Raw genomic sequence first — 12,047 nt, forward strand, 5'->3', positions numbered from 1 at the left:
TTTTATTAACAAACACAAACATTAAGAAATATGCAATACCCGTAACGGGATAGTGAAAACATCATAAACAACTAGAAAACCCGTAACGGGATATAAGGAAACTCAAATTCCACAATAAAACTAATCTAAAAAGAATCAACAACTCTGTCGTTCTAAATATTGACTTCTAATTTAATCGTCTGCTTTTATTTTAAGTTTATCTCTTTATGCGTTTACTTTATTTTAATTATGATTTTGCAAACCCATTATTTCTTTAATATTTTTAGACTTTACAATCGTCTGCTTTTATAAATTCTTTAATATTTTTAAACTTTACAGGACATTGTGATGACTGAATTGGATCTTATTAAAGATAACAAACTTTGGGCTGATGTTGTGTTCAACGATATAGAAAATCGAGATCAACTGCCTCATTTCATACAGTATAAAATAAGAATGGCAGCCAGTAAAGTGGACAGGTTTGTCAAGTGTTTGGTTATGATCTAATTCCATTTACTATTTTTATTTAAATATGGTTGCATTTATTTCAGTAAATTCACTTTTTATTCAATTCCTACAATTAGTTCACACTCTCCCAATAACTCGTTCAAATTTTTAATCGTTCATAAAATACTTTTTTATTCATCCACTCAAGTTCAAATAAATTTTTTTTATACTTGTAATCGATGACACTTGCATGTTAATACAGTTTTTTCAAATATTTAATTCATTCATTAAGAAAGGAATGAGCGAAAAACGAAATGGAATTTTCTGATGGGTTAGTCATTGTTTTAAATTTTACAATAAGCGATTCAGTTTTTCACATATTTTAAAAATAACACCTGTAATAATTTCTAACTTATAGCTCTATTTGAACAAAAAGATAGTTTATTGTACACATTTAAATATTTAATTATTTTATATTCGTTGTGTCAGATAAATTCAATAAAGAACATGACGTGTGGTCCACGTCACCAAATGTATACTTTTTATAGTCGTCTGATAACACGCGCCTTTTTTTTAAAATTCCTTCTATTAGTTCATACTCTCCCTATATATATTTATATATCGTGTTCAAATTTTCAATTGTTAATAAAATACTTTTTATTCAACCATTAAACATACTTTGACTCATTCATTAATTTTAAACTTGTAGTGATTAACGCATGATGGTAATACAATTTTTTCAAATATTAATTCACTCATTAAATTTAATTAGTAAATTTTAATTTCATACAGGGGAAATTTTTTTTTATTATTTAATAAAAAGTAACTAAAATAAAACTTTTCTTTGTTGACCTCTAAGTAGGAATTGACTTTAATTTTTTAAATTTTTTTTTTATTGTGTAGTGAAAATTTAATGTAGAAGAACTTATTATGAAATAGTGATAGATTAAAAAAGTTGTAGTGGTATGTAAAACTAAAAAGTAATGGAATTATAATTCAAAAAAATTAAATAAATCTCATATGTATTTTCATTAATGAGTATTTTAATATTTTTTTCTGACTTTGGATTGTATTCAAAACTGTAAAAAGGGATTGGGTTAAATAAACCACATTTCTAAATAGTTCATTAAAGCATTAAGCACCCTCACTTCCATGTAGCTAATAAAATATTTTTGTGTGTTATGCTGTTATATGGTTGACACTTCAGACACTCATTGAGTATCTGGAAACAATTCTAATGAACAGCCTGATGTGTATAAAAAAATTCACCTTTTGTTTTAAGTATGGTTATTGCTACAATGCCTCATGCTCTTTATGTGCACAAAAACTGAATTTATTAAAAATGTTATAATTTTCATCCTTTTCATTATACATTAAATGCATGTTTTTTTTGATGCAGTACATTTGTAAACTCAATTTTTTAAGCAAAATTAAAAAAGCAAACAAATGTAAATAGCTATTTTTATTTATTACTTTTAAGACTGCATTGGTGGTATATAAAGGAATTCTTTTTTTTGCATTTTTAATAGGTTCAATAAATATTCATGCTTGAATTACTCAATTTTCATATTTATGAGACTAAAACCAACATAATTTAAAGAATTAATCATGTCTGTTAAGACTGTTTGCAGTCAATCAAGAAATAAGTATAATTACTTGATATTTTTATGATTGATAAATGACTATTCTTTTTTTATTTGAAAAAAATTGCATGGTATTGTATTTTTTCTTTGTTTAGAAACCTGTATAAAATTTAATTACAAATATTTTTTGCCTGCAGTTTCTGATATAATTTTTATTATGACACAGGTTTCATACGCCTGGACCAAGAAGAAGACCAGGGATTGACATGAAGTATATCACATTTGGATTTGCTTATCTGCAAGACATGATTGAGCATGCAATCATCAGAGAACAGACAGGAAGAACACAGGAAACTGGAATTTACTTGCAGCAATTTCCATATCCATGCTACATATTTGATCAGTAAGGCTCCATTAGAAATGCATTTTCCTGATTTTCTAATTTTGTAATTTAGATATTCTATGTACACAGTCGAACCGAACCTCGTTAATGTGAAATCGGTGGTACTATAATAATTATTTGTGCTTACCAGATTTCATCTTATTCGATACATTATGAAAATAATTTATTACGTACTATTAATACATATTATGTGCTGCATTTATGTACCAAACAGATTAAAATGAGCTCACAAATGTTAATAATTTCATTTAACATGGTGGGTAGTGTTTTTTAAAAGAGATTTTCTTTCCTTCACCATGGCGATTTTCGCCATGTATTAGGCAAAAGCGTGCTTTTTACATTGTTCTATTCAATGGGAACAAATTCATTCACTTTCAATTTCAAAAATGTGGTGACTGGGTGTGCCCTTTTGGGCCTCCCAGTCCCAACCGTTGAATATCTATCTCAACTGAAAATTCATGCTAACCAAAATCTCAGTGTAAGAGAATGTTTTATCCTTTTAAGGGATTTCTTTTCTTTATTATTTTTGAATTATGGCCATTTTCATATTTAATAAATCAGATTTTCTTAAAAGATTTCATTCATTTCACTGAGGCAATTACCATTTTATTACATCCAAATTACGATGTATATGTAACGGCCAAAAATCAATGATGATATTTCAGCTACCACTAAAATATTAGTAATGGCGATCAACACCGTCATGCAGATCAACACCTCTATTTAACAAAGTTGCTAAATCATGATAATAAGTTCGTTATATTTAAAATTTGTTAAATAGGAAATAACTTTTTGAAATACTTAAACAACACAAAACAGGTTTTAAATTCATCAACACTAGACATAATTAAAACAGCAATTGATACACCGTTATCTTGGAAACTAGTATCTACTATTTATTTTATTAATCTTAACCATAAAAGAAATCAGCATGGAGAAGCAAGAATAGAGCAACACATTATCAAGTGTTACGCTATCATGCTACTTACATTTTCAGTTAAAAAATAAGCTAAATTATGTATTAAATTATAGATGCATTTATTATAAAAGTAATTTTAAACATACATTACCACATTCGTTCATAAGTTTAATGACTATAGATATTATCCCTCAATTTTGTGTGAGTTTTTCATTTGAAATGCAAACAAAAAAAAGGAAAGGATTTTACTGCTTTCTCTAAAAGTTAAGTGGTTTTGAAAATCAACTCAAGGTCATTTCCCTCATAAAATATGTTAACAAGTTTGAAATGTTCCAAAATATTTTGGGAATAGTGGATCTCAAATAAAGATTCGTTAAATTGAAAATTCACTTCATTATTTGGAAGTTATTTTACGAAGAAATTTCCAAAATGTTCTTGGTTCCTCGAAAATAATCACAAAATGGAAGTTCGTTAAATAGAAGTCCAACTGTATAGTTATTGCAATTTCTTTGTAAGATGTACTTTAAGATATATATTTATGTTAAAAAATGATTCTTCTCGTGATGTTCATTTTATGTATGTATGTTTAATGGATTTACATTTTTTAAAAGCCTTTAAAGGGGCTTTTTTTGTTCTGGGTTTGAGAAAGTGCTGAATTTTCTGTCTTTTAAAAAAAGATTATTATTTCTTTTTTTTGCCTTGTCAATTGTCGTTCTAAGTGACAAAAAATACATGATTTCACAAGTTTCTGCAGTATTTATCAGAAACTAGTTATTTTATCATGATTATGTAAAAGTTTTTGAATTTTATTGATTTTATGTTTATAAATTAAGAACTTTAAACGATAGAAAAAAATAATTTTTGTGGCAGGGGGAGTTCTTACCGTAGACAAACTATAGCAAAAATGTGTTTTTGACTTCAAACTTACTATAGTGTTTTATTTTTTGGTTTGGAAAAGTGATGGAGAACAGTGATCCTGGTGTGATATTTGTGATTCTTTTGTGCTAGTCTGTATCCACAATTATGTTATCATTTCTGTTTAGTACACTGTTCTCCAGAGCTAACCTGGCTGCAGCAGCAGGTGGCATGCTCTTCTTTATCATATACATTCCATATCCCTTTCTAGTCATGTGGGAGGATCAGATGTCGCTCGGCAAAAAACTAGCCAATGTAAGAACTCACTTTTTATGCACTACGAATCCTAATTGTTTTCATTATTTTTATATATTGGAAGTGATCATTTCAATTTTGTGATTTTAGAGTCTGTCTTCCAATGTTGCTTTTGGGTTCGGTTGCAGTTACATCAGCCATTATGAAGAAGAGGGTGTCGGGGCTCAGTGATCCAATATCCACGAAAGTCCCATTCCTGGTGATGATTACAGTATGTTACAGGTCATGATAATGCTACTCTTTGATGGCTTTATTTATGGAGTCCTCACATGGTATATAGAAGCTGTGTGGCCTGGTAATTTGATCCTTTTTAAATTAATACTGATCTACTTTAATTATTGTGTTTAGCAGCATCTATGTCTATAGAAACCCAATTTTTCTAAAAATCCTGCTTTGCAATATAAAATAGAGGTGGTTACGATTTGAGAATAGACTTTAGCATACTATCTAAAGCATAGGTTCTCAACCTTTTTAACGCTGCCGCCCCCTTAAGGAGCGAAAAAGAGTTTAAACGCCCCCTTTGTGAAAATTCAGTTATTTGGAGCACAATTTGAGCTGAATTATAAGAGGTAACATTTTTAAGCAATATTCTTACGCGTTAACTTTGTTTGGTTTTTTTAAAAAAAATAGTGTGAACGTTAACTCGATACTTTTCTCCCGGCAGGTAATCGCAATCTTTTTGTTATAATCAAAATAAATACGGTAATGCGAAAACAAACAAAGAAATCTATGCTAAAAAGAGTTATTTAAACTTAATTAGATAATTAAAAAAACATCAAAAATAATTTTTTACACTAAAACGTAGAATCAACGAAGCAATCAAGTAACTATGTCAGTGGGAGGATTGTGCTTGATGGTTCAGAGCTAGTTTCTTAACATTCGGTTCAATATTTTTAGTGAGGTGAAGACGCAAGTCCCCTCGTTGCACGATTTCGAGTCGATTTCTCTTTTTTGTGACTAGATCCGTCACAGCACTGAATCCTCGCTCGACAAGGTAGGAGGTAGAGAAGGCAATTAAAAATTTTTTGACGATAGCCCACAGTCCAGGGTAGAGGCGACTTATGTTATCTTGAAGCCAAAATTCTGTGAGACGATCACCATTCTGGAAGCAAGCTTTCAAAGTTTCATTAGTTGAAAGTTCAACCAATTCCTCCTGAATATGAACCTCTGCTGTTTCAATATTCACGTAAGGGTTCATAACCCATTGAGGGACTTCCAGGGTCAGCACATTTTTAAAACGATTAGAAAAGTCCATGTGCAAAGACTCAAGATGTTGACAATATTCTTGTGTATCATCACAGGAAATTTCACCATTCTTTTTAAGATCCGATAAGATCGGAAATTGGCTAAACTCATTCATATCAAAATTCTGCTTCCACAAAATGAGTTTTTTTAGAAAGGCAGAAATAACTGATTTTGAAGTGATCAAATTGAGTTCGTCGCCCTGAAGTTGTAAATTAACACCATTAAATTTTGCAAATAAATCCGTCATGTAGGCAACGTCTATCTTAAATTCTAGCAATCTGTCTCTCAGAGCTACATCTTTGTCTTCCAGGAACTCAAGCACAGAGTCGAAAAGATTCCCAAACCTATTGAGACAGGCGCCTTTGGAAAGTCAGCGAATTTCAGTGTGTAGTAGCAAACGATTGAATTCTTCATCGTTTATCTTGCATAGCTGTCTGAATAATCGATCGTTGAAAGCATCACAGCGAATTTTGTTCACAGCAGAGATAACGTATTGCAATGACTGATGCAAGCGGTCACTGAGATTTTTTTCAACTAAATGCTGTCTGTGAATTACGCAGTGAACAGCTAAAATATCTGGTACCTCCCTCTTCAAAAATGCGATAAACCCACGATGTCGACCCACCATTGCAGGAGCTCCATCAGTGGCAACAGACATAATATTTGTAAGAGGTATGTTTTTCTCTTTCAAATAATCTTTGACAGTGTTAAATGGATTCTCCTTTGGTATCTATAATCAAGCTTCGAGCAAAAAGCATCTCTTGAACAATTTTTCCTTCCTTAACAAACCGGACGTACGCCAACAATAAAGCCTCATTACTTGGCAAGGTTCATTCATCAACTTGCAGGGAAAATTCATTCGATATCAAAAGTTTGCATAAGGACTCCTCAACATCTTCCGCCATCTCATCAATTCGTCGCCGAACTGTATCGTTGCTTAATGGGATATTTTTTATTACATTAGATGCTGCTGGATGGTGTAAAACAGTTTCTAAGACTTCCTTAACAGACGGCAGTATCAACTCTTCGCCGATGGTATGAGCTTTCCCAGATTTGGCAATTAATTTTGATATGTTATAAGAGGCTATCAAACCATCGTCGCATTTTTGGGACGAGGTTGCTAGTAAGCCTGAGACCGAAGGTGCCTTCAGAAACTTGTCCTTGATGTTCTTGAAAAATGACAAGTCTTTATTCTGTTTGTCAGGGTGAATTTTTTGCAAATGCTCCTGCAAACGAGAAGGTTTCTTGGCCTCATTCGATAAAACTTTGTTACAAAGTAAACACATAGGTAGTTGAGAGTTTGATGGTGATTGAACAAATCCAAACTTCAAGTAAGTGGCATTGTATTGACGACCCTTCTTTTTGTTAAACGACATTGTTGGCGGCAGCAAAATGCAAAAGATGAAAGAAAATCAACTATTTCTTAAAATTAATAAATAATATACTATAAAAACACGTACCTGGCCAAAGAAACAATGAAATCGAATCGAAACCTGGGAAAAAACTGAAAGGAGTGAATGAAAACTATCATAAGAAATACTGATCAAATCAAATATTCATACTAAAAGAGTTCAATTTTCGCCAAATGGCTTGAATGAGTCACAGCTATTGGAGACAGTCTTAGAAAATCCGATAACAGTAACGGCTGCTCCCTGCCAAAATCTTTATTGTGATTTAATAACCCCCCTAATACTTTTGAGGATCCCTGAAAAGGAAAAATTGAATACACTCGAATTTTAAAAAAATAATAATTTCCTCTCGTTCTAATAATGATTTTACCCTAAAAAAAACTAAACAGCATAACACTTTCGATTTAAAATTAATGAGCGAATATGAATATCAAATTGACACCTATCCGTCCAATAGTTCAGAACACAGTAGTCACCCCGCCCTAAAATCTAAAAATTGATCTAATGAATATGTAACTCATATTCATTAAATAGAGAGATTCATTAGATAGAGAGGTCTGCGCTGCTCTTCCAGTCTAAATTTGATGAAAATAAAACCGCAAATTTATTGCTCAATAGTAAAGAAAAGAAAAGAAAAGAAAAGAAGTTTTATTCAAAATAAATAAGCCGTTCCCAGAAATAAGAAATTTATTAATCAAATTTTCCACCAAACTGCTTAAATAAGTTAGAACCATACGCCAAATGGTTTGAAAAAGTCAGAAGCAAAAATATGACTCATGCGCTGTGCAATACTGGTTCGAAACGGAGAAAAGGTGTCGTACAAGTTCGTCCTATTGCTGGCACAAATGATGCATCGAATATTCTTATTTTTTCATTTAATATTAAATTATGATTTATTTTGCTTATTAAATTAATCTTAATAAAATAATTTTATTTGGGAGTTTTAAAACTAAATTTGAATGACTAACCATGCTCATCGCCCCCCTACCGCCCATAGCATATCCAACGCCCCCCTACAGCCCAAAACAAGTTCACTGCCCCTCAGCATACTCCCACCGTCCCCGTTGAGAAGCAATGATCTAAAGTCAATTCTGGCTGATAGCCTTACACCTATCTAAAATGGATCTGGCTAGTGATTTTCCTAGTTTTGTGGTTGGAAGTACGATCTTTGACATGTAAGTGAACTTTCTAGATAATGCATCTCTCAGAGAGCCATGGTTGCTAAAGGGATAGAGCGTTCGCCTTCCAATGAGGCTAACCGGGTTCGAATCCCAGTCGATACAAATTCCACATCCGGCTTGCACAGACCACAGTGTTGACGTGAAATATCCTCAGTGGTAGACGGATCATGGGTTAGAGTCTCCTTCCAGTCAGGCTAACAGGGAGATTTTCATTGTTTTCCGCTCCATATAATGCAAATATGTGTTAGTTCCATCATACAGTCCTCCAAGAAGGTCAAACTTCTCCCAATACTTGAGCCAGGAGTTCCCTTGTCTTCAGGATTGGGTTCAAAATTACAAGGCTACTGAGTTGGCTACAGTACTTAGATAGAGAAACAATGTGAGGATCCACAGAGTTGATAAGTAATTTTGGGTGATAATTGTAATAACTGGCAGGAGCTGTTACTATGCAAATCATTAAATAGATTCTATATTCATACCTTTTCATTTTAAGAGAATCAATTAGTAAATGAAATTTTAATTTTTCAGGTCAGTAGGGCGTTCCAAAACCATGGTATTTCTTTGTCACTAAATCTTATTGGTGTGGTACAGAATTGAAAGAAGCACCAGTGACAGATATAGAAGCAAGAAACTTTAGTAAGTTTACATAATAAATAGTCTTTGTTTTAGAAGAAAATATAGAAATGTTATTTTATTTACTAATTATTAAAAAAATATGATGCGTAGCGCTTTTTGAAAGGTGCTTATTTTCAGTTTTTAAAAGCCCTTAAGGGTGCTTTTTTCATTGGGTGTTTTTAAAAAGTGCTTCATTTTCCCTTTTTGAAAATGAGATTTTTTTTCTTTACTATGTCGATTTTCTTTACTATGTGTATTATGCAAAAACGTGCTTTTCACATTGTTCTACTTTAATGTTATTCACAATTCATTGAACCAAAATCTGTTTCGGCGTACCCTTTGTCCATATCATATAAAAACGCCAATCATTTTGCATGTTTGATGAAATACTTGTGACTCTGCGTGTGCATATACTGAACTGGGTTCCTAGAGATTATTGCACTCTCACGTGCAACTCTGCTGCATTTTGCATGATAGTCTCATTTCTACCCCCTGATATCTAACCGAAAAATCTCTTGATCATTTTATGATGGCTAATATAATCGGGAAAAGATTTTACATGAAAGGACAAGATTTTACATGATCATTTCATCATGATCATGTAAAATCATGTTTGCATTTTGTTATTGTATATAGTGCTTAAAAATATTTTTTCCATGCTTAAAAAATACATAAAGGTGCTTGTTTTTTGTTGAAAGATTTGGCTACGCACCCTGAAAAAGAAGTCAATTTTCACTTTTTATAAATTAAAGGATCTACTCTTTCTTTAAGTCAAAACTTTAAAGTTTTAACTTTTAATAATTAACGTGTCTTTATTAAATTCTGATTTGTCTTCTTTACAGTAAATTTTGCAGTATAAATTCTGTTGATATTTTACACAGATAATTGCTCTGTGAAAGTGTAGAAAAAGTCATGAGCAGGGAAACCTGTCACGTTAACGACTTGTCTAAGTTGAACTCAAGAAATTTAAATACTCTGAGGATTACGAAATAACAAATTAATAATAATTAATAATTGTCAGAAATTGTATTTGGATGGAATTATCTTCAGTTGAACAAGTTTTATAATTGCTTGTAAAAAGGTTTCTGTGTATTTCTAGAAATATGCAAAATCATGCCAAAATCTAAATATTTACCTCAATCGGTTCATCTGACTAAACTTTCCTGAACATGACTGCTTTCACTATGTTAGGCTAATCGTGAGAGTTTTTTCTTACCATGTAATGCAAATGTGGGCTAGTTCAATGAAAAAGTCCTCCATGAAGGCAAATTTCTTCCAATACTTGAACTAGTAGTTCCCTTGTCTTCTGGATTGGATTAAAATTGACAAACTGCAGCGTTGAACATTAGTAGTCGTAAACGCGAAAATTGGGTCGCCTGTTCAACGTCGGTTATAAAATAAAATAAAATATGTGAAAGTCAAATATCAAAATTTCTAAAAAAACAGGATGCTTGATTTTACTATTGTCAAAGCAACACTAATTATTTATTACGTTTAAAATATATGCGTTGGACTATTAAGATTGTATCTTAGTGCATGGACATTTTATCATTAATAGCTATCTAGTACTTCTTTTATGGATTTTTTATTTAGTTATAAAAATTTACATAAAACATACAGGACGCCATACTTTATTTCGCCATACTTTATTTATTTACATACTTTATGGCAGGATGCCATACTACCATATTTTATTTTTTTAAACTATAATAACTAGTAATTTCTTTTTCTTCTAGGTGGGAATGTAGATTTTGAACAAGAACCGAATGACCTGAAACTGGGTGTGTCCATCCATCATTTGACCAAAATATATTCCAACAAGAAGCTGGCAGTGGATGACCTTAGTGTGAATTTCTACGAAGGTCAGATCACATCATTTTTGGGACACAATGGAGAAGGAAAGACAACAACCATGTAAGTTGTAGCTAGTTGATATAGTAAGTTGTAGTCACTTTTTCACTAACCCCTTTATATTGTAATATATTAATTTGAAAATTTCATACTAAAGGCTTTAAAATCTTTAATTCATTCACTACTGAATGTTTGATTTGTATTTATATTCAGAGATGATTGAGCTCCAGAAAAAATCCGGATTTCGAGATTTTTCATTAATTGCGATCCAGAAGTTTCTGGAAATCCACTGTTCAGAAGTTTCAAGAAATCGTCGATCGCATTTATGTATAAATATTCTCGTATATTTTATTTAAAAAAAATATTAGAACGAGAATTTGTACTTGGCATCTCTTACATTTGTAAATATTTTTTCTGGTGGGATAATAAATGTGATTAGAGGTAAAAGTAAACTAATACATAATTGTTCACTGAAATTATGCTGAATATAATTTATTTAGAGCTTCTTGTTTTGAAAATATCAATGATTTAAATTTAAAAAAAGCATTAATTTTTTGAAATGGGTCATTAATGATTTTACTCAAAAAAATCTATAATTCACTCACAACTGAGTGTTTAATTTGTATTTATATTGCAATATATTTATTTAAAAACTTCATACTGAAGGCTTTTAACTATCTAATTCATTTACATCTGAGTGCTTAATTTGTTTGATGGCTGATGAAATGATGTTCAATTTGTTTGATAATTGATGAAAGAAATAGTGATGTTGGAATAATCATGCTGATGTGTGTATTTTAAAGTTATCCATTATAAAAAATATGATCAACAGTTGAAAGTAAAGTGTTATAAAATAACTAGAAAGATATATAATAGTTTCTAAAGATTAAAAAAATTGCTTTCTTTAAATTATGAATTTTATTTAATTGAGGCTATTTTTTACTTTAAGATTAATATTGACTGGGATGTTTCCTGCTACGACTGCAACTGCTGTGATTTATGGCCATGATATTCGTACAGACATGGATTGTATTCGACGAAGTTTAGGAACATGCCCTCAGCTTAATGTTCTATTTGAGGAGTAAGACATTTTTCTTTATTTTTATGCAAACTTAACTGTTTTATGAGGGTTGACTCTATCTATTTTGTAACTGAGGGGATATCAAGTGAAAACTCTGGATTTTCAGATCAGATTTTTCTCAGGTTCTGCAGAATTTTCTCTGCTGCCTGATTTTAGTCAAAATC

General features: G+C 31.3%; 2 protein-coding genes across 2 annotated transcripts in view; both read left to right on the top strand.

Moving 5' to 3' along the window:
* The window catches only part of LOC107447749 (phospholipid-transporting ATPase ABCA1), a 49,937-nt gene that overhangs the window by 2,298 nt on the left and 35,592 nt on the right, over positions 1-12,047 (top strand). Inside the window, 6 exon segments of the mRNA XM_087157203.1 lie at positions 319-458; positions 2,236-2,412; positions 6,595-6,781; positions 8,873-8,972; positions 10,688-10,865; positions 11,752-11,883. Of these exon segments, the coding sequence (XP_087013329.1) occupies positions 319-458; positions 2,236-2,412; positions 6,595-6,781; positions 8,873-8,972; positions 10,688-10,865; positions 11,752-11,883 (914 nt within the window).
* LOC147816689 (phospholipid-transporting ATPase ABCA1-like) lies at positions 4,289-4,751 on the top strand. The gene is made up of 2 exons (XM_087150344.1): positions 4,289-4,501; positions 4,592-4,751. The coding sequence occupies exons 1-2, from the start codon at positions 4,355-4,357 to the stop codon at positions 4,670-4,672; spliced, it is 228 nt and encodes a 75-aa protein (XP_087006470.1). The 5' UTR covers positions 4,289-4,354; the 3' UTR covers positions 4,673-4,751.

The sequence above is a fragment of the Parasteatoda tepidariorum genome, chromosome 1 (assembly GCF_982258835.1).
Source record: "Parasteatoda tepidariorum strain Cologne lab strain chromosome 1, Ptep-v5.0, whole genome shotgun sequence".
Classification (NCBI taxonomy): Eukaryota; Metazoa; Arthropoda; class Arachnida; order Araneae; family Theridiidae; genus Parasteatoda; species Parasteatoda tepidariorum.

Bases quoted from the DNA above. Each gene is read 5' to 3' on its own strand.
- LOC147816689 (XM_087150344.1), top strand. From the start codon at position 4,355: ATGTTATCATTTCTGTTTAGTACACTGTTCTCCAGAGCTAACCTGGCT. The intron at 4,502-4,591 runs GTAAGAACTCAC...TTGTGATTTTAG, and splicing joins TCGGCAAAAAACTAGCCAAT to AGTCTGTCTTCCAATGTTGC.